Raw genomic sequence first — 22,067 nt, forward strand, 5'->3', positions numbered from 1 at the left:
AGGGAGATGGGTGGCCAGTCCAGGCCAGACTGTGGCCTCAGTTATGTCCCAGATGCTTGACCCACTCCAATGTGGGAGAGACCAGTTCCAAACCCTTGGGAACTAGACAGCATCCCTGGAATGCAGCGCTTGGAAGAGGATTTGGGCAGGATGGTAGGATTCCAACAGAAAAGGGTGGGAGCAGAGTATACGGAGAGGGAACCTTCACTCCAGGCGGAGGGATGCGAGCGAGCAAAGAGGAGGCTGACTGAGGGTCTGAAGCCAGCAGGGCTATGGGGGCCAAGGGTCAGCAGAAGGGCTGGTGAGGGCTGGCTCAACCCCTCCCCAGGCTCACCCTCACCCCCACAGCAGAGGCAGGAGGAAACCCCACATCCATCCCCACCACCAGTGTCCATCCCAACAGGGAACATCTGAGGCTCTTTTCCTACAGCTACTACGGACTCTGAGCTCCTGGGCTCATTCTCTGAGAAGGCTCAGCAGACCCTGAGAGCAGACACATCCCCCGCGCACTCCGCAGGAAGGCGGGCTGCGGCTGAGGCCCAGAAGGAAGGCCGTGGCCTGTGTACAGTGTGCACTGGACACTCCTCCCAATGCACACACTGCCCCCCACCCCGGGAGCTGTGCACAAGGGGCAGAGCGACCCCAGGCCAGTCCCTCTGGGGGCCCCACCCTCCCCCACCCTCCCATGCTGCCTCCACGGACCCCCAACTCTGCATCCTGAAGCCAGGTCCCACCTCCCTCCTCTGTGGACAGTCAACATCTCTACAGTGCCCGTGCCTGGGCTCATGTTCTCAGAAAGACACGCAGCAGAGGCCGTGGGGGCCATGTGCAGTCAGGAGGGTCCGCATAGGGAGCTGCAGGAAGACAGGGGCCAGGAGCCGAGTCCACAACAGGAAGAGCCCTCATCCTGCAGGGCTGAGGACGCTGAGGGGAGGGCAGCTTGGGGAGGGTCAGAGGAAATGGCCAGGCCACATGCACGTAGGGATCTGAGGGCTCCAGGGTCACAGCACACAGACCAGGGGCAGCTGGAGCTGGACCAGAGCTGGGAGAGGCCGCGTCTGCAGGGATCAGCTCAGGGTGGAGGTGTCCCGGGAGGACTGGATTCTCCTGCATCCTCCCCTTAACTCATCTTCATGGCCTGGCCTGGCTTATGGACCACACTGTAGATAGGAGTGAGAGGACCATTTTCTTCCAGTTGTTGTTCACCAATAGCCTGGGAGTGCGAGTGTTCCCAGAACAGCTGCATGGTGCAGGGGCTGCACAGGGGCCCACCTGGAGCCTGGGCTGCTGACCGCACTGCATTCATTCCCCCGGAGCACCCAGCACTCCACCAGCCCCAGATGTGAATTGTCATGGTTCTACTGTGTTGTCCAGAAACAGTTCAGTGCAGTGGGGACAGAAACAGCAGGTGGCTGGCTTTGACAAGCCCAGGCCCACTCAGTGAGAGGCGGGGAAGCCCCAGCGGGGCACCACTCCAGCTCTCACCTTCTCCCTGCCCTCTTGAGACTGCTGCTGGCTCAGCGCTGCCCAATGGATGCCACCACCATGGTCCATGTGGTCCTCCTGCAGTCCTGCACCTGCATCACACACGGAGTGGAAGGTAACCTGGGCCTTGGAGATCTGTGATCTCCCCCATGGCACTGAACCCCAAGACCATGGCCAAGCCTGCCCTCCCCACTGCAGGGACAGTCCCTGAGCAGCAAAATGCAGGAGAAGGGGAGGTGGGAGCCTAGTGGGGTGGAGGAGGCATCTGGCTGCACCGAAAAATCCCACTTGCCTGTTGCAGGCTCCATCTTCTACTTCTTAACCCACATGCGGCAAAGGTACAGTCCAACTCCGAGGACCAGCAGGACAATCACGGCGGCCCCCAGGAGGCCTCGCAGCGGGGTGTCAATGGTCTTTCCACTTGAATCTGCTTCCCTCACAAAGAGAGAAGAAAGCTCACACAGGAGAATTCACATACCCGCTGCCAAGGGGAGAGAGAGAGCAGAGAGGTCTAAAGGGTCCTCCTGTGTCTTCACCAGCCCTGGGAGCAGCTGCACGCACAGTGGCCAGCAGGAGAGGACAGGCAGGCAGGAGCTGGGTGACAAAGGTCAGAGGGGGTCAGAGTCTGTTTCCAGAGGGGCTTGTGGGTCAGGCTCAGTTTTAAATGTTATGTGAGACTCGGGATGCGGCTGAGGGGAGGGGGACAGCGGCTTCATGGGATGCTCACATCAGATCCCCCAGCAGCTGGAGGACCGTGGGTCAGAGGAGGGGAGCTGCACGCAGGAACCAGGTCATTCATTCATTCAGTGAACATGGTGAGCAAACACTGCCAGCAGCTGTGCTTGGACACGGACTCAAAGGAGAACAAGACATGGCCATTGTGTTCTAGGTGATGTAGGGGACACATCCGTAAACAGAGCATTGCTACTCAGCGAGCCAGGACCCCGGGCAGCTCCTGAACGGAGCTGATACCTGAGGGAAAGGTGGTGAGAGCACCTGCAGGGCTCTGTGCCAAGTGAGGATGCGAAGACCCCTGTTCAAAAAGTAGTGAACTTCACGATGACAATTATAGGGCCTCCTAAGCACAGGGCCCCAGGTGTCAGTGTGGGCCACACGGCCATGAGGTCAACACTTCCTGATGAGGACCTTACAGGAGGAATAAGGTGGGAAGTGGAGGCCAAGGGCAGAAAGGGCAAGAAAGGAAGGTAGAGGAAACAGCGTGTCCTGAGGCTCAACACTTTCAGGGGCAGGTCACCTCCAGGAGCTCCAAGCAAGCAGCCCGGTGCGCAGTGTGGAGGTGAGGCCAGAGACACGGGCAGAGCACCTGAGCCCTGAATGCACCAGGGAGTCCCTGGAGGCCAAATCCAGCAGACAGCACAGGACAATGACACGATCCGACTTACTCTCTGAAAGTCCAGTGATGATGGATGGGGGTACAGAGAGAGACGGAAGGTCCTATCAAGGCCAGGGTCAGGGAGGGGAGGTAGACATGGGTGTGACAGGCATTTAGAAGCAGCAGCCATGTGGATGTGCCCCCCAGACCCTGTGTGGGGTGACCAGGTGGAAGGGGAGGCTATCACGCATGGCAGGGAGAAGAGCCCAGAGCCTCACCCCAGGGCTACCTGTGCTCCGAGAGTGCCCTCCCTGCTGGCAGGCGGCACTCACCAGGGACACAGATGGCCCCAAGGTCTCTGGTGGCAGTTTTCTGGTCAAGCGGGTTGCTGAGCACACAGGTGAGCCTGGGGTTGGGCTGGCTCAGTGGCAGGCTCAGATCCAGGGTCCACGAGTTGGGGGCTGGTCCCGGGATCCCTCTCTGCTCCAGCTCCTCGGGGAGGCCTTTGCTCTCCCAGGTCACCTTCAGGTCCTCCATGGCCCCCTGGGCCCTGCACTCCAAGGTGACGTTGCACCAGCCTGGTGTGATGGATGAGGAAGTGACCCAGATCTGGGGAAGGGGCACGGGTGCTGGGCGGGAAGGACAAAGGAACGGAGGCTCACGTGAGTGGCAGACATGACAGTTCACACTTTCCTGTCCAGGATCTCCCTGGGCTCTGACCCCTACCCTCTAAGGATGGCGAGTACATTTTAGATAAAACCCAGTTTGCCCCAGAGCCAAATATACAACAGGGACAAGGAAGGTGCCCACTGAGTTAAGGCCTATGATTTCCCTAGTTTGAGCAAGACTTTAAAAATCTCCCACAAGAAAATAAATGCTGGGCCTCACCTTCCAGGACTAATTGTTACAAAGAAACTGGGTCTTTCCTGCAAGGGAGACGTCTGGCTCTGAAGGCCCTGTGCTGGGGCAGGGCCCTGCCTGTCCTCCTGGGATGATGCCCGTGGCTGCACAGCCCCCAGGCAGGGGGCATCAGCAGCTCTGAGAACCCAGAAGGGCCCTGGTGCCCAGCTGCTGTGGGAGGCATGGTGGCAGCGACCAGGAAGGACAGCCCCAAGTGCATGAGCACATGCCGCTGGGTGAGCCTCACACACAAGTGACAGACGGGCAAGTCGCTCTTAGACATCACTCGGGGACCTACAGCTGCAGCTGCCACTCCTCCAAACAGGAGGCCGCCCTGCGCAGAGAGGAACCTGAGGGACAAGGAGCCGCTCTCTGAGGCTGGGCAGGGCTGCAGGGTAACCTTTCCTGCGACTGAGGGGCTCAGAGCTGGGCTGGTGGGGTCCCAGGGAGTGAGGGGCTCAGAGCTGGGCTGGCGGGGTCCCCATGAGTGAGGCCGCCTCGGGCTGGTGCGGAGTCAGGGACAGGGAACGGAGGACCAGCTGCACGCAGGTCCCAGCTGGGGTGGGTGAACAGTGGCCCAGAGATGCCCACATCCTTGTCCTCAGAACCAATATCTTAGGTGACACACAAAGGGGAATTGAGGGCGCAGGCGGCGCTAAGGCTGCTGATCAGCCGACCTTAAAACAGAGACTCTCTGGATTATGAGGCTGGCACCCAGGGAACCACAAGGGTCCCTAACAGTGGGGACAGAGGGGAGGGGGGGAGGCTTGAAGACAGGGAGACAGCCCCCAGGTAAGGAGCACAGGCAGCCCCGAGAAGGTGGGCAGGACAGAAGCCGGTCCCTCCCCTGGAGCCTTAGCCCAGGGAGCCTGTCTGACCTCTGACCTACAGGAAGGAAGGATAAGAAGTGCTGTTTTATACCCCTAAGAACATGGTAATTTCTTATAAAAGCACTAAAAAATCATTAATCAAATTGAGTAAACTTAGTCCTATACACAAAATTAAATGTTATGGCAATAATTCCATTGCCCCCATTTTCCATTCTGCTCTCCCAAAGGACTGTGGTTTTCTCCCGTGTTGAATCTCATCTCTGCTCCCCATTGTGGTGACCCCACTCACCTTAACCTCAGGGGAGGGATAGAGTCTGAAGGCCTGTTCTGGAGGGAATCCCACAAAATGCGGCCTGAGTGACACTCCTGGGGACTAAAGCAGGACATCGCCCTGGGTGGGTTCAGGGGCTGTCACATACCACCGACAGTGAGGTGGAAATTCAGGTTAAATTCTCTTCCTCCAGTGAGGCTGCCCCGAGCCCGGTACTGTCCGCTGTCCTCGCACGTAAGGTTGTCGATCCTCAGGGACGTCATGTTGGGCACGTGGACCCTCTGCTCATACTTGTCCTGCAGGCTGACCCAGGTGGGGGGTTCTGTGCTAGAGCAGACTGTCAGGATGACTCTGTAGTCAGACTCAGGGCCGAAGCCCCATGAGATCTCCTTCAGCTCAGCTCCTGCCTCCCTGGCCGCGTGAAACAACACACAGCTTCCCTGGGTCCTGTTCAGAAACACGTGGGCTCCAGAGCTGTTGGCCACATTGCTGCAGGCACCTAGGGCATGAACAGGGGAAATGGGAGCTTTTTTTTTTTCAGAAAAAATTTGTTTTAAAAACCAGAGAACCCATCTTCTTCTGGTGAAATCCACCCAGCACATTTTCTTTCCATACCAAGTGCTTATCTTCAGGAGGCAGCTGCTAATGTGGCCCCAGAACCCCTCCCTCCCCAGGGCCACACCCTCCCCTGGGGAGTGGGCAGCACCTGGAGACTTGGCTCTAAGGAGCAGAACACAGCAAAGGCGAGGGGACGTCCCAGCCATACAGGTCATACAGGCCCGGGACTTCCGTCTTGTTCCCTTGCCCTCTCCTTTACTCTCTCTTGCTCACCCTGATGAAGCCAGCTGCCCGGGTGTCCGCTGCCCTAAGGAGAGGCCCAAGTGTCAGGCACTGTGGTCAGCCGCCTGCCCACAGCCAGGCGGGACCTGGGGCCCTCAGCCCAACAGCCACGGGCACCCCACCCCATAAGCCGTCCCACCAGGGGCTTGGAAGCAGACCCTTCCCACTGCCCCGGGAGCTGCCTGCTGCCCCAGACGAGACCCTGATTCAGGCTGAGAGACCCTGAGCCTGAGGCCCGGCTGAACTGCCCCGGAGTCCCGACCCACCGAGGCCGTGAGACTATGTGTGGTGTGGTTTGAAGGCACTAAGAACTAAGGCACCAGCAGCGTCCCCAGCAATAGGTAACTAACGCAGTGGTAAAGGGGGCCCTCCTTGCCTGGTGCCCGCAGGCTGGGCCGCTGTAATAACACTGCAGGGACTTAGAACAAGGGGGTGACCTCCCCTCCACATGGCCTATGATGGAGGGCAGGAGAGGTCCTGTCACCCATGGGGTTCCACCAACTTGGGGCCACACCACGTGGGCCCTCAGCCTCTTCACAGGCTCTCAGCCCCCACAGCAGGGAGGGAAGCAGGGGAATCCCACACGGGGGTCACCTCATCTATCCAGAGGTAGCTGATCTCTGCTCATGGCCAGAACTAGTCACAAGTCCCCAGCTCAACGCCAGAAACAGAGAATGCTGGGGAGCAACCGACCCTTTGTGAGCTCCACTGGGACCTCCACCCAGACAGCACTGTCCCCCTCCCAGGCCCTGAGAGGCCAGAAATGTCCTTCCTGGTCACTCTGCAGAACTGAGGCCATTGGGCTCTGCCCCTCAGGGACACCCCTCCAGAGCCCATCTCCTGATTCTGGTACAACATTGGAACTTGATACCCTTTGTCTCTCTAGGGACATGGTAGGACAGGACAGGACCAGGGATAGGGCCACAAAACAACTTTATCCTGAAAGAATAACAGCCTCTTTCCAGAAGGTCAGGGTCGGGTGGGCTTCCGTGGCTGCCAGGGCCGCAGGCCCCTCTCCACACCAGGAAGTCCTGCCCAGGCAGCCTGCCCCCCTCCTGCTGTGCGTATCCTGTTCCTGCCTTTCACCAAACACAGAGAACCAGCCACCCAGTGTGAGTGAGCAGAAGCGGGTTGCAATTTAAGCCACCCAGTCTGTGCCTTGTTTTTAGCAGCCTGAGCTAACTCACCACCACAGGTTTTAGAGGGATCAGAACATGATCTTGGCGACACCTATATTTTGGACCTACAACCTATAGAAATAGGAGACAATAGATTTCTGTTGTTTAACGCCACCCAGTTTTGAAGCCTGTTATGACAGCCTTAGGGGCCCAGGATGAGTGGCTCCCACAGCCACATGTTGACCCACGGGAGCTCCCTGATGTTCAGGGCTGGGCTTGCGGCCAACAGATCAATGAGATGTAAGCTCTGCAGTGGAGCAGACCTGGGTTCAAGTTCCACATCCACCCTTTACTGGCTGAGTGATCTTGGCAGGTCCCTAAACTGTCTGAGCCTCAGCTACCACGTATGAACAACTGGGATGGACTGTGTGTGTTCATGACTCCTGGGAGGATTAAGTGAGATGGTATAGACAAAGCCCCAACACTGAGCATTTAGCTGTTATTATCAGGGCTAGGGACTCTTATGAGGGCCCACCTGCTATGGAATTGCCAGTCCGCTGGCTTTCACCTGGTGTTTGCACTGCCAGGGGGAGAGGTGTGCCCAGCCCCCGTGAACGCACACCCAGTCCCTACATTTCAGCTGCTCGGGCAGGTACCCAGAGTGCGATGATCCTCAGGGCAGCCCATCGATGCTGGCAGCTTACAGAGTATTATCCCCATTCAAAGGACGAAGAGATTTCATTTCAGCTATATTCACTGGCTTTTAATTTTTTCAATTTTTAAACAGATTATAAATTCATATGGTTTAAATTGAGAGATGGAAGTAGAGCGGTCGCTCCCCTACTGCCTCCCACTTTCCCGGCCCTTTCCCACAGGCAGCATCATTACTAGGCTCATATATCCAACCAGAGATAATCTGGGCACAGAACAAGCCCGCACATGCGTCTCCACGTACGGGCACACACCCCGCACGCACGGCCTGCTCCTTGCCTTTTCTCATAACCACACATGCAGAGCCCACTCTGGGTCTGCCCACCCAGAAGGGTCTCACTTAAATACGATTTCATGTGGGGCTCTAATTCTGGCCCGCTTCTCACAGAGAGTTAATTTGCTTCCTGCCACTACAAACAGCGCTGCTATGAACAGCCTTGGATCTGAGTGTTTGCAGACAGGGAGGGGTGTGTGTATATTAGAATGAACCACGGGGTACATCTACTGGATCAAAGGCATGTACGTCTGAGATTTGATGTTATTGCTGAATTGTCCTCCTGAGAGCATTCCTAGTTATTCTTCTACCACAAATATTTAGATTTCCCACCGAAAGGCAATGTATAATGATCAAACATTTTGCCCCTCACCAAATTGTTAGGGGAAAATTATATTATTTTTTAATGAGCATTTCTTGTATCGATGAAGTTCATCCTCATTGCATACTATTGTTGTTGTGATGTCTTTTCTGTTAAGTGTGACCTACCTACTTATGTCCATAGCCCACACAGGGGTTTTTGCTATTTGTTTATAGGAGTTAGACATATTTTAAGAAAATTCGCTTGTTTCTTGTACAGTCTTCCAACACCAACCAAGGAAGAAACAGCAAATCTGAATAGACTAAATGCTAGTAACGAAATTGAATTGGTAATCAAAAAACTCCCCATGACCAAAACTACAGCACTACATGACTTCACAGGTGAATCCTACCAAACATTTAAAGAAGAGCTAATACCAATCCTTCTTGAAGTGTTACCAAAAATAGAAGAGGAAACAATACTTCCAAACTCATTCTATGAGGCCAGTGTCAGTCTAAAACCAAAAGAAACAAAGAACACACAAAAAAGGAAAATTACAGATCAATACCCCTGGTGAACATAGGTACAAAACTCCTCAATAGAATATTAGCAAGTCAAATTCAAAAATACATCAAAAGGATCATCCATCATGACCAAGCGGGATTTATTCCAGTGATGCAAGGCTGTTACAATATTTATAAGTCAATTTGATACATCACATTAACAAAAGGAAGGATAAAAACCATATGATCATCTCAATAGGTGCTGAAAAAGCATTTGACAAAATTTAGCATCTATTCATGACTTTAAAAAAAAAAGCTCTTAACAAAATGGGTGTAGAGGGAACATACCTAAACATAATAAAGGCCACATATGACAAACCCACAACTAACATCATATGCAACCAGGAAAGGCTGAAGGCTTTTCCTCTAAGACCAGGAACAGGACAAAGGTGTCCACTCTCATCACTTTTATTCAACATACTACTGGAAGTTCTAGCCATGGCAATAAGATAAGGAAAAGAAAGAAAAGGCATCCAAATTGGTAAAGAAGAAGTAAAACTGTAACTACTTGCAGATGACATTTTACCCTATATTGAAAACCCTAAAGAAACCACCAAAAAACTTTAAGAACTAATAAAAGAATTCAGTAAAGTCACAGAACACAAAATCAATATACGGAAATTCTGTTGCATTCCTGTATACTAACAATGAACTAGTAGAAACAGAGGTCAAGGAAACAATTCCATTTACAACTGCATCAAAAAAGAATTAAATACCTAGGAATAAGCCTAACCAAGTAGGTGAAAGACCTCTACTCTGAAAACTATAAGGCACTAATGAAAGAAATTGAAGAAGACGCAAATACATGGAAATCTATCCCATGCTCATGAAGAGGGTTCTCTTCCCAGGAACAGGATAGCTCCAGGGAGTCACAGCCCCGCGGGGGACGTCCCCCAAGAGGTGCAGGGAGTCGGGTGCCCTCCTGTTTCCCAGAGCCCTGACTGAGAGGAAGCTCAGTGCTGTGTCCACAGCTGCAGGTTTCCCCGGCCACTGTCCCCTCTCCTGTCACCAAGTCCCTGAGGCCATCTGTGCCACTGGGGAGAGTGGAAGGGATGGAGGGAAGGACAGGCTACAGGCTGTCCCAAGCTTGGGCTGGAAAAAAATATTATGGACTCTATTTGGTATGGGCATTTTCCCATTTCTTTAGTGGGTTGCTTTGTAATAATCAAAGTCTCCTGTGTTCATAAAAACTATTCTATGGTCATGGAGTTGATTCAAGTCAAAGGTCTAAGTGTGTCTCCTCCCAAAGGTAAACACTGTTAACCATGTGAATCCTTCCACACCTATTTCTGTGATTCCACAAACACCCTACACCCACATCAGCGCAGACTCCATTTGTAAATGCATTTCAGCATTCCTGATGAGCCATGAATGTGTGGACTTGGTTCTTTTGAAGTACTTGTAACATCTTACTGGTCCCCTCATTAATTTATGGGCAAAATAAAAGTATCCTTTAAGACCCAAACTCATCCTCAGAATCAACAGTCAGTGATAATCTAATGTTGAAATATGCAATTTTTGTACAACAAAGGACACTAACCGTTAAATAAAAGAAACAGCCCTTTGTCCCAACAGGCGGAAATGTGAGTCAACACCGACTGAGGGACAGACAGCATTCAGCCTGCAGCGCGGGGCCTCCCTAAGGGCTTTTCACCACTAATTCTGACCACTGTCTTATTTCTGCCCGGCGCTGGTCAGAGTGGCTCAGCACCAGGAAACAAGGAGAAGAAAACTGATATTTTCTGCTAAACAGACATGACCAGCAAAGCTCCGGCCAAGGCTGTTGGTTAGCACTTTTCAACAGCACAGCCAGGGCAGCTTTCTGAGCGCTCTGAAGACCCAGGTGCACACTGTGGGGAGGAGAGGACGGCCTTCAGCGGGTGGGCTGAGCGCTCCTCTCAGGAGCAGGGACAGAGGAAGCAGAGGGCCAGGTGGGGGAGGCTGGTGGGGCAGGAGTCCCCCCCCATGGAGGGCTGAGGAAGTGCCCGGGGGCTGCAGGGTTCTTCCCCTTCCAGGGGTCCCCAAGGCTCAGCAGCCAGCAGTCCCACCAGGACCCAGGAGTGGGACAGGACAGGGCGAAGACACAGAGAGCAGGCCTTGAAGTAGCCACAGGGAGTCCTGTCTGGGGAATCCCAGGATGTCACCCCAGGGAGGGTCTTAGAGGGGATCCCCCAGATCCCCTTTCACAGGGGAGGAGGCTCCCAAGGGAGAGCTTCTCCTGGGTCCCAGGCCAAAGTGTCCCCTGCAGGGAGCCCCCCACCAGCCTCCCCCATTCCCTGCCCCTCCCCCAGGAGCTGCCCCCTCCAGCGCTGCTGTCTGTCACCAGGACCTGAGAGGTTTCTGGACTCTCCACCTGCAGCTTACCTGCTGGGAAAGGGGACCAAGTTCTCAGAGGGCTCAGCAGGGCGGGGGCTCCCAGCTCACTGAGGGCCCCACCGCAGCCCAGCCAGACCCCCACCCACTGGGCAGGAGGGAAGCAGGCAAACAGGGGCTCAGCCCTCAGGCTGCAGGGAGGGTCCCCCAGGGGCTGGATGGGGAGCAGCAGCTGCGAGGAAGAGAAGAGCCAGAAAGAGGAGGAAGGCAGCAGGGGCTTCAGATCTGCACAGATACAAGCCCAGAGGAGAGAACAAAGCCAAGAGATGGTGTAGCTGTAAGCAAGGTGAGTTAAAAATACGTTTAAATAATATACAGTCTGACACTCAAACAAAATTTTGTGGATTTTTCTGACCTCTCTCACTTTCTTATATAATCTTCCACTCCTTGGGCATATGAAGAAAACTTTACATCATTTAGCATATTTCCCCAGTTACATAAAACTGAAGAGAAGAGGAGGCCCACACACCACTGTGACCCAGTCCCCAGGGCAAGGGGCCTCGTGCCTTGCAAAGCTCCTGGTCATTCAGGCCATCCTGTGCCCCAAGCCCTCGGCCCCATTCCATTTCATAATGATGGAGGGCAGAGACAGGACACAAGCATCATGGTTAATTTCTAAAAAAGCTGAGATATAAATAGTATAGTAAGAACAGGAAGGACTCCATCTTAAAGCTAAGATTCCATTTTAAAACCAGGAAGTTAGGAAGTAAGATTCCTAACATATTCTTTAGCCAACAGACAATAACTAGACCCACTCTGGGCGCAGGGCAGGCTGTCTTGATTGGTATGTTCCCAGACGGAAGCTGCTATCTTGGGAAGGAACCAGATCAGTAAATTTCTTGTGTTAATTTTGCAGAATTACCTGAAGGACTGATAATAGAAGAGAAGAGATTTACAGTCTCTCACTGGAGATAAGCATTTTAAGAGCGCTCTACAAGTTTATACCCCCTGGCCCTTTGGAAAATCCTTAAAAGAGGGAACCCCCAACCTTTTAGGGCCTCCTCTCTGAGGGCACCCACACTTTTTCTCTCTTTAAGTGCATAACTTTAAATAAAGCTTTCTCACTGCTCAACTTTAACTGCATTTTGTCTCTCTCAGCTTTTCCACTGGTAATATCTTTGCATCTTTGCTATTTCATTCTATTTCTAAGCCTTCACTTAGTCTCCGCTTTACTCCTGTTAAGTAAGGAGAGGCTGTTGAGAGCTCAGTTGTGGGCCTGCATGTTCCCCTCACCTGGGTGACCAGGACAGAACGGTAGCTGCAGGAGCCTGCCTGAACACCTCCCTTCTTTGGGAAGTTCTCAGAATATAATCTCACTCCTCTCCATGCTCCGCAGCTCCCCAAATCCTGGGGTGGTAGGGGCTAGCCCCCATGCAGTGCAGATCCAAGCAGACACGGGGTGCCAAGTGACCCTGGCTTTAAGAGATGGCAAGGGAATCTGCCCTATACCAAGAAAATGTTCAGCGAACTTTCTCTCTTTCCCTCTGCACTTTCCTGTTATCAGCTGCCTACAAGGCCGCTGCCACTCATTTCTACTCTGGCTCTAATGAATTCTTTCCTTACCCACAAGCATCAGACCTGCTCGACAATTCTTTCTCATTCTGAGTCAAGAACCCTCCCCTGTCCAAGTTAGGGTGTCACCTGGTGCACAGGGAGAGACATCCCAGACGCAGCTGCCCACAGGGGCGGGTGCACGAACACCACCATCCCCCAGTGAGGCTGTCCAGCTTCCCCAGAACCCATGATTTATGGGCCTTATTATTTTGTTATACATGAGCATCATCTCAGATGAAGTCATGGATTGAAATTCGCCTTCCTTAGCACAGCCTCTCTTTCCCTTGGTGCTCAACCCCCATCCCCTCCCCTCCCCTCCGCTCACCTCCCCAGGTCACCCTCTCCTGGGCCCCAGGAGGCAGTCCACCCCTTCCTTCCACTTTTCCCCATCTCTTACAACATGTGGGTGTAGGGACACCCTTACCTTTTGGAGCTGCTGTTCCTTTTACACATTTAGAATGTCATTTTACTAGGATCCTGCATCTTGCCAAAAAACAGGGACTAGAGTTGCTACTCCAGCTGGGACACAGGTGCTCGGTGGGATCCTCCACACCACAGCTGCAGGGCTGTCAGGACCCTCCAAGCTCAGGCCAGGGGTTTCCGTTCCCACCCTCTGTCCTCGGACCCGGCTTCTTTGTCCCTCTCCATCCCTCCCCCCAGGAGGCTCCAGGCTCTCTGGCTTCCCTGGTATTGCTACAGAAACTGCCTCACCCGCCCCCCAGCAATGGTCCCCTTAATGCAGCCAACGATGCCCACATCAAGGGTTCCATGTGTCCACAGCCAAAGACCATTTTGTTCTTCTGGCCATCCTGGGGCTCTAAACCAAATACACTACATTTGCTAAATAATAAGAGTTGTCTTCTCTTTGTATTCACCAAAGACATCAGAGGGGCAAGGAGACCCTGCCTCCCAGCTCCCCCAACAGCCCTCCTCCCGGCATCCCGGGCCACTCACTGAGGAGGAGGCTGGTGCATCGCAGGAGCCAGGTGACCCAGCAGAGGCAGGGTTCTCCTGAGCAGGACCCCATGGCAGGCTGCCTGCACGTGAGCTCGGCTGCAGAGGATAAGGAGAAGATTCACCCGAATGAGCTCAGGCTCTCCCCACCCCAAGGCGGGGTGAAGCTCTGCAGTGACAGCAGCTGGCCAGTCTAGATAAGCCATTCGGTCCCTCATATTATTCCAGCGCCTGCAGGAGGACCTCAAGGAGCAGATTCAAAGTAAACATACAAACAACCTCCCTCTGTGATAGGCCTAGCACTGTGCCAGGGAGACCCCGCCTCTCTGGACACAACCAGCCTGGGGGAGTCTCCCTCCCATCCCTCCACCCTCAGCCGGCTCCCTGGGTTTACAGCGCTGCCCCAGAAGCCCTCCTCACCAAGGCCAGTGGGTAACACCCAGGCGTGTGTGCCAGTCACACTATTACAGCCTGAGCAGGCGAGGTGCCCGCTTTGGGTGCTGTCCTCTCTCTTTACACCACTTAATGAATGAGTCAAATTTCCATTTTGATTTTCCATAAACATCAACTGTCATGTTCCTAACTAAGAAGCTATGAGCAAATAAACAAAGCTCTTTGCAGGAAGTGTCCACTCCCCACATGCCCAGTGCAAGTATGGGCACTGGCCTCTTGCTGGCCCTGCCATGGCTTTCTCAGCAGCCACTAGTGCTATTCATGCCCCCTGCACACAGGGCAAAGCCAGGCCCCACGGAAGCTGCATCACACCCAGCCTTCCCGTGGCGCCTCCACCAGCCACGCTCCTGCCACCACTGAGCAGCAGGGCTGGGCATGTGCCCACGCCTCCCACCCCAGCCTCAGCTGCCTCACACTCACCACCAGCTACTGAGGGTCAGGTCTGGCCTCTTCTCCCCCGACTGGGTATCCCACAGTATCTGAGAACTCTCACCTCCCAGCCCCTAGGGCAGCAGCACCATCTTGCTAACTCCCGGGTGGGCCCCCTTCCCCTGCCCACCAGGGCAGCCCCTCAGCTGCTCAGACCCCAAGGCGGGCTACCCAGGCTCACCCCAGGACCGAGCACGTAAGGCGGACAGGGCCCTGCGTATTAGATCCGTGTTACGGATGTGAACCCGATGTCCTAAAGGGCTGGATGACCTGCAGAAGGTCACACAGCAAACACAGAGTCAGGGTCTGGACACAAGAACAGCTCTGCAAAGCCGCCCAAAACCACAGCTGCCGTCCCATCCACTGTGTGGCCCCAGGAAGTCACCTAAGTCCAGTCTGTGTGCCCCGCCACAGCTCTGCGGCGTCCCGGGCAGGAGAACACTCAACACTGGCCTATTCTCTGGACCCAGTCTGGGCAGGGAAATCACCTCCAAAGGCCGTCCTGAGGCCTGGGGTCGGAACTTTGTGTATGGAGTCAAAATCTGGGAAGGTCCCCTGCTGCTCACGCTCAGGGGCACATCAGCTCTGCCCTCCCACGTCCCCCCACCCCTGGTGAGCACCTGTGTGGGACAGGGGTTTGCTTATGAAAACCATTGCCTAAGGGGGTGGGAGGAGGGGTCTGGAGAGGGAATGAGCACCACGGTGCCGGCAGGGACACAGGACAGAGCCAGCCCACGCGTGTCCCTGCTGGAAAACACCGGGGACTTCTTCAAATCCAGGACTCTACCTCATTTTCATCAGCCCACCATCCTCTGCAGGTACAGAGCTAAGTCATCTTCAGTCCCAAACTTGTCTCCATTTCAGTTTGCAAAGCATTCTTATTATAACTATCTTCCCATTTCTTAGATGGGGAAACTGAGGATTCTAAGCGGTTAATCAATGAGCCCCAGGTGGGGAAGCCAGCACGGGTCAGAGCGGGCTGAGGAGCAGCTCCCAGGCCCCTGACCATGGCCTCAGGCTCCCAGGCCCTCTCAGGCCAGTGACTCTCCCCCACTAAGTTGGCCTCAGACCCTGAGAAGCCACACTGAGGGGGGGTCCGACCTGTCAGGGCAGATGCTCGCCTCCCTCACACACCCCACGCAGAGGCCTGGGGCTGCTTCTCAGCACCTCTGAGCCCCAAGGTGGCCCTTGTCCAACCACAGCCGCCTCCCCTGCCCTCAGGGCCTCACACACGGGCCTGCGCCCCCAGCCAGGCCCAGACCTGCAGAGGCTGCTGCCTGAGAGCCTCAGCTGGGCTCCCAGTGGGGCCCGGGGACACTGCCATCTGTGAGGGAGGCTGGGGAGCCTGCCCCACTCCCTGGGCGGTGAGCGCTGACACCCCAGCAGTGTGTCCTGGTCCAGCTGTCCCAGGGCCGCTTCATCCTAGTCACCCACCGTCCGTCACTCATTCCAGCCACACTCCCTCTAACCCTGAGCAGCCCCACTGGTGGGGAGAGGGCTCCCCACGCCTGTGCCCAGCACCCGGCAGAGCTCCTGCCCCCTCAGCTCGGGGTGATGCTCACCCCCACAGCACCGCCCTTTCCCTGGGCTTCCGTCAGCACCAGGGTCCCTGTGGCTACTGGCTGGACAGGTGCTCAGCCTCTCCCTTCCGCCCCGTGGTGGGGACAGACCACAACACACAGCACGACTGTCTGCCCACCCCTGGGCCTCAGGACACACACTGCACCCCACAGTGGGGACGGTGGGCTCTGCAGCTCCCCCTGCAGCCCCTGGGAATAGCCCACAGGCCTTTAGGACCCTCCCCAGGGGGGCACCGAGGGCAGGGCGGGCCCCAGCAGGAGCAGGTACCTGGAAATAACTCCCCACTTACAGGCGTCAGTCCCCTCCCCTCACACACCCAAGGGCCCCCAGCCCCCAACCTGCACACCTGCTCCCAGCCCCGGAGTGAGACCCGCCCTCCCAGCCCCTGTCCCATGTCTGCTGAGCCCACACACACAGCCCCAGTGGCCCCAGAAACTCCCCCTGTCCTGCCCCAGACAGAATGAAGTGCTGTCTGTGCTGGCTCTACAGCCCCTCAGCAAGCTATGGGTCACTGAGGATGTCCCCAGGGTCACTGTTCTCATCCTGCCCCTTCTGGTGGGGCCCAGGCCCTGGGTGCAGGGGAAGGAGGAGCCCCCTGGCAGGCTGGTGCCAATGCAGGGCGGGCACCTGAGTTGGGGGCCTCCTATTGTCTCAGCCTGTCCCCAACAAGCCTGTGAGGACACTGGACTGTGTCATGTGCTCCAGAGCAAGACAGCAGCTGTCAGCTGCCCTGCACACGGCTGCCATTATGGGTCTCCATTTACTGAGCAGAAACTTACTGAGCAAGCCTGTACCCCGGCCCCACCAGGACCTTCCTACCTGGCCTGGGCACCATCTGCTGTGGTCACTGTGCCCCCAGGTGGCTTCACAGAGAGCAGGGCCTCACCAGCACCACATAGATTGAGGGGAAAGAATCCTGGAGGGGGTGGAGTGTGAATAAAATGAGAGTTCCTCTGGCCAGGATTCTCACCTGGCCCTGGTTGACTAGCTCACTGCACACCTGTGGGCAATACATGGCTGTTGACTCTATATAAAGAGCTCTGCCCAGTGCTCCGGGCACAGCACGGTGGCAGGACTGCAAGGCTGCAGGAGAGCAGAGCAGAGGCTGGAGTAGTGGCAGTGCCGAGGACAGAGGCCCAGAGAGTGGCTGTGCGGGACGACTGTGCGGACAGAGAGTCCCAGAGGATGGCTGTGCAGACAGAGGGGCCCAGAGGCAGAGACCGACTTGCTGCGTGCAGACTCGCTCTGAGTGAAGGGGATTTTAGTGACTGACCTGACACCTGGTATAAACCTTTCACCCCAAGAACGTTTTGCTGTCATTTTCTTTGGTCACACTGAATCCATAGCGAACTTGCCCGGGGCTGAAACCCATTGGCAAGACAGTGTCACGTCCACTTGCCTCCAGTCCTGGGCTGGGGCCCTTCAGTTTCTGGAAGGCAAATCTTCTAGGTGATCTTCAGGAAATGTGAGGAGTTGTTGCTAAGGAGGTTTCAATGATGCTTTTCAATATTCTGACCGCCTCGTCCAGGTCACTGTCTTCCAGCATCACGCCTAAGGAAAGGACCCAGGTCTCATGGCTCGGAAAATATCACCAGCTTGCAGAAATCGGTGTTTAAAATGAAATCTGGACAACTCTGGAGGCCTCCACCTGGCAGACCTCGGGCTCCCCTAATTCTAAATCCAGACCAGTCGGCTGGGCATGTCCCAGAAGGTCGCATGTGTTCCATGGCTGTGTTTGGCGTATATAGTTCTTCCTTCCAGGATATTTGCTTCAAGTATAATTTCCCAAGGTCATAGAGATGCTGCTGACCAGTATCCTCATCTATCCACACTTACAATAGTCCAACATTCCAGAAGAACAGGATTTAGAAACTTTGACATGATAACAGTCTATGAAGGCCATCTTTAGAGGCCACTTCAAAAGTATCACCCTTTCCTGTGAATGGAACCACTTATCGCCTGAAAAGACCCTGCCCTCCATGTATCTCTGCTGTCTTTGGTCTACTGGGGCTTCCCTGGATCTGGGCCAGCATATATTTTCACAATCGGAATCTTCAGTGAACATATTAAAGGGCCCCAGCGTACAGCTAACAGGTTGGTAGGAGGATGCTGGTGGCACGTGGGGCTGGCGTGGGGAAGAAGAGAGGGAAGGGCATGGGAAGACAGGACCTAAAGAAGCTTACTATGCCTCCACACAGATCTCCCCTGGTTTGCTGCAAACCACATCCAGGATGAACTCCCTTCGGACACTGAGTGGGTCCACTCCACAAGCCCATCCCTGGCCAGGCCAAGCCAAAGGGCATGAAATCTTTGCTGCCCAGTGTCCCAACCACAGACCACCTTTCTAGTGACTTTTTCTTTTTACAGAAGCATTTTTCAAGTTTGCCTTTTCAAACTTTCATTAATTTTTTTGAATAGATTTTCTTTTCTAGAACAGTTTTAGATGTGCAGGAAAACTGATAACACAGTCCCCATACACCCTACACCCAGTTCTCCCTATTTAAGCATCTTACATCAGTATGGTACATTTCCTAAGCTAATGAACCAAAATCAGTACATGGCTATTAACTAAAGTTCATTCTTCATTCAAATGTCCTTGGTTTCTACTAATGTCCTCTTTCCGCTACAGGATCCCATTCAGGATGCCACATTGCATTTGCCTTAGCTGTGACGGTTTCTCAGTGGTTCTTTGTTTTTAATGACACTGACAGTTGGAGGAGTATAGGGTAGGTGGTTTTTTACTGAAGTATGATTGACAGATAAAAATATGGGTATTTAAAGTGTACAAGGTGATGATTTGATAAATGTATACAATGTAAAATGATTATCACAAATTAATGAACATGTCCATAGTTTTTTGTTTATGTTAAATTATTTTTGTCACCTCCCCTGCCCGGGCAACCTGCCTTCATTCTCAGGGTCTGTCTCAAGGTGTGAAGGGCCCCTGTGAGGCGTTTCACGTCAGCTGTCTCTGATCTGGATCAAGAGCTGGGGTCTGAGACACAGGACCCCCTAACGCCCCCATTCCCAACGGTAACCGGCCCCACTCCCAGTTCAGTGCTGCCTCTCACCTCCAAATCCAGCCCAAAGGAATTCTCACCACCATGTCCGCCCCGCAACATGGAGCCCCACCCTGGCTTCTCATCCAGGATCATGCTGCCCAGGGACTTGGCCCCTAATCGCTGAATCACCGGTCTTGTGTTTACATCTGACACTCCACCAGGCAGCATGCAAACCCCTCCCAGTGTCTCTTGTTCTAACCACACCTATATGCTCGGGGCCAGTGTTAAGGGATAAATGTTGGTGTCCCCACAAAATTCATGTCGTAGCAGTATTAGGAGCTGGGACTTTGGGAGGGCATGAGGCAGGGCCCCATAGTGGGATTGGTGCCCCTGAAGGAGGGAAGAGATACCAGAGCAGCTCCTCTCCACCCAGGAAGGATACCGGAGACGACACTGTCTGCATGCCAGGAGGAGCGCCCTGGCTGGGAGGGAATCTTGATCTTACACTTCACAGCTTTTAAAACTATGGGAAAATTAATTTCTGTTGTTTTAGTTACCAGTGTAGGGTGTTTGGCAACAGCAGCCCAAGCAAAAGAAGACGGTTGGGCTGGAAGAGGAAGGATGTGAGTCCAAGACCCAGCGGCACCACCCGCGGCCCAGGCACATCCTCAGAGGCGCCGCGCGCCCCGCGTTGGCAGATCCTGGGCACTGGTGCCATCTGGCGGCTGAGGGACGAACTGCCGCTAGGGATTCCTGAAAGGACGTCATCCTACCGCAGGTCACCATTCAACAGACAGGTAATGAGCGTCTACAGTGTGTGGTTCTGCTGGAATATAATTCCCCATAGCAACCCACCCCTCTCCCAGATAATTCTCCCCCACGCAGTTGGAGACATGGATCTCGACATCCCCCGCCATAATCCCGAGCCTGCTCCTCTCTTGCATCAGGACCTCGTTCCGGATTCCTCACCGGCGCCCCACTCACTTGCCTGGAATTTGGCTCCTAATCGGTTATTCCCGGCTGCATGTTTACGCTGTACTGACGACCCGGCTATCGACCTGCCAACCCCTCCCAGTTTCTCTGGCTCTAACCACTTCGATCTGCCCCTGCGGTCAGTCTAGGGGTGAAAGGAAAATACGCGGCGACCCCCTAGCACAACCTGCCACCAGCGCATAGGCCTCTCCCAGAGCCACCGCCTGCCCCGCGCTGGCAGGGCCTGGGCACTAGTGCCACCTGGCGGCTGAAGACCGACCTGCCGCTAGTGATTCTTGAAAAGAGGCTTCCAACATCAGGCATGTAAGGAGCGCCTACTGTGTGCAGCACAATGGGAGCAAAGACAGGGACCAAGTCACTGTCCCAGAGAAGGCCGCAGTCCAGTGGGAAGCAGAAGCAGAAATTATTTCAGTGCCGGTTGTAAGTGCCCCAGTACAGAGGCTCTTAAGAAGCATCTTCTTTCATCAGGGAGACAAGAGCAGCACCTGTGGAAACTGAAATGAAGCAGGAAGGCTTCCTGGGGGAGGTGAGCAGGGTGACCTGCAGAGGGCAGGCGGAGCACACACAGCCACCAGGAGGGGAAGGGGCTGCAGGGTGGAAGACATGTAACTCAGGGCCCTGGGGCCTGGGGCTCTGTTCCTGATGGAGGCCAGGGCAGTTGTAAACTGGGTGGAGGGGGTGCATGCCCCCCCAGTCCACCTGAGAGTGCTAGGAGCTGCCCACGGCCATGGCCTTACAGTGAGGTTAACAAGGACACGTGAGCTCCTCGTGCAAGAGAACTTACCAGTACCTGCCAGTCTGCGGGGAAGGACCAACAGGCGGGAGGGGCCTGTTGCCTGCCTGGGTTGTCCCCACATCCTCTCACAGATCTCCCGGGACTCAGGTAAGGTTGGGGGTCTCAGCACAGGGGATGGAAGCAAACAAGACTCAGGAGGGAAGAATGCACTCCTCCCCGGCCCCCTTCCAGCCAGACCAGCCAGTGTCCAGGGGGTCGGCGTGAGTTGGGGGTTGCGTGGCCAGGCCTGAGAGGGGGGACTTGGACACCAGGAGCCTGAAGGTCCCTGACGGGCTGATTTCAGCAGCAGGGGCTCCTGATAAACCACCTGCTGAGCACAGGTCCCAGCCAGCCAAGAGGAGGGGTGCGGAGGGAGGAAAGCCCGCAGGCAGGGGGGCCGAGCCAGGCCAGCGGAATGGGGTGCAGGCGGGAGAGCAAGGCCAGCCGGCACCCAGGAGGAGGGCAGCGCCGGGTCCCAGGCCACGTCAGCGTGATGACATTACAGAGGAGCAGCAAGACCGATGCCTGCCCCGCACCCCACCCCGACTTCGGTCCTGTCCTGCCCTGGGCACGGGCGGGCTCCTGGCTCCACAGGAAGTGGAGGCCCCTGAGGCCAAGGACAGTCTTTTCCACCGTGTGTCCTCAGGCTTCGCACAGGCCCTGCAGCTAGTGTGTGTGAATAAACACTGCCTGGATGTGAGAAGGATTCAGCTCCAGAAGCTCTCAGGGTGGAGCTGAAATCCTCCTCCTCTGGAGGCCAAACTCAGATGCAGGTAACACTCCGCACCTAAAACGACCAGAGAATCCCCCAGACGGGTGTCTCGGAAGGTAAGGGGCCCGAGGCTCAGGGCTGACACCCCCTAGAAGGCTCCTGTCCTGGCAGCTCTGAGGCGCCAGCCTGCTTTGCACTCTGCTCCTTGGCCTTCCAACCACCCACTTTTCAGAGGTCCTCCTGGAGAAGGCGGCCTCCTCCCAGCACCCCTGGCCTGACCAGTGAGCCCCCTCATTCCCTGAGGTCATTAGCTTTCTTCCCTGGGGCAGGTCATGTATACATGTCCCACATCTCCCAAAGCCCCGGTGCTGGGCAGCCTGCACTCCCAGGAAAGCCCTACAAACTGCTGGCACCTAACCCGGACTCTGGGGTCAGAGGTCGGCCTGTCCCCCTGCCATCCAGGCTAGTCCCACCCCTTGGCCTGTAAGAGGAGGAAACCTGGGAGCAGGGTCCCGCTCTGGACGTAGCCCCACGCTGTGCGTCCAGCAGGGGATGAGGAGAGGACCAGGGTCCTGTTCCTCTCCTCTTCCTGCCAACTCCTTGGTAAGTCTCCCC

General features: G+C 55.1%; 1 protein-coding gene across 1 annotated transcript; it reads right to left on the minus strand.

The window, feature by feature from the left end:
- Positions 1 to 1,776: 1,776 nt before the first annotated feature.
- Positions 1,777 to 13,606, minus strand: LOC118972124 (SLAM family member 9-like). Its single transcript, XM_037016814.2, has 4 exons — positions 13,508 to 13,606; positions 4,968 to 5,318; positions 3,151 to 3,447; positions 1,777 to 1,912 (listed from the first exon to the last, which is right to left on the minus strand). The coding sequence occupies exons 1-4, from the start codon at positions 13,578 to 13,580 to the stop codon at positions 1,797 to 1,799; spliced, it is 837 nt and encodes a 278-aa protein (XP_036872709.2). The 5' UTR covers positions 13,581 to 13,606; the 3' UTR covers positions 1,777 to 1,796.
- Positions 13,607 to 22,067: the final 8,461 nt, after the last annotated feature.

The sequence above is a fragment of the Manis javanica genome, chromosome 14, assembly GCF_040802235.1.
Source record: "Manis javanica isolate MJ-LG chromosome 14, MJ_LKY, whole genome shotgun sequence".
Classification (NCBI taxonomy): Eukaryota; Metazoa; Chordata; class Mammalia; order Pholidota; family Manidae; genus Manis; species Manis javanica.

Coding starts and splice junctions, on each gene's coding strand:
- LOC118972124 (XM_037016814.2), bottom strand. CDS start 13,580: ATGGGGTCCTGCTCAGGAGAACCCTGCCTCTGCTGGGTCACCTGGCTC. Junction 3,448..4,967: donor TTTCCACCTCACTGTCGGTG/GTATGTGACAGC, acceptor CTTCCCGCCCAG/CACCCGTGCCCCTTCCCCAG. Junction 1,913..3,150: donor TGGGGCCATCTGTGTCCCTG/GTGAGTGCCGCC, acceptor TGAGGGAAGCAG/ATTCAAGTGGAAAGACCATT.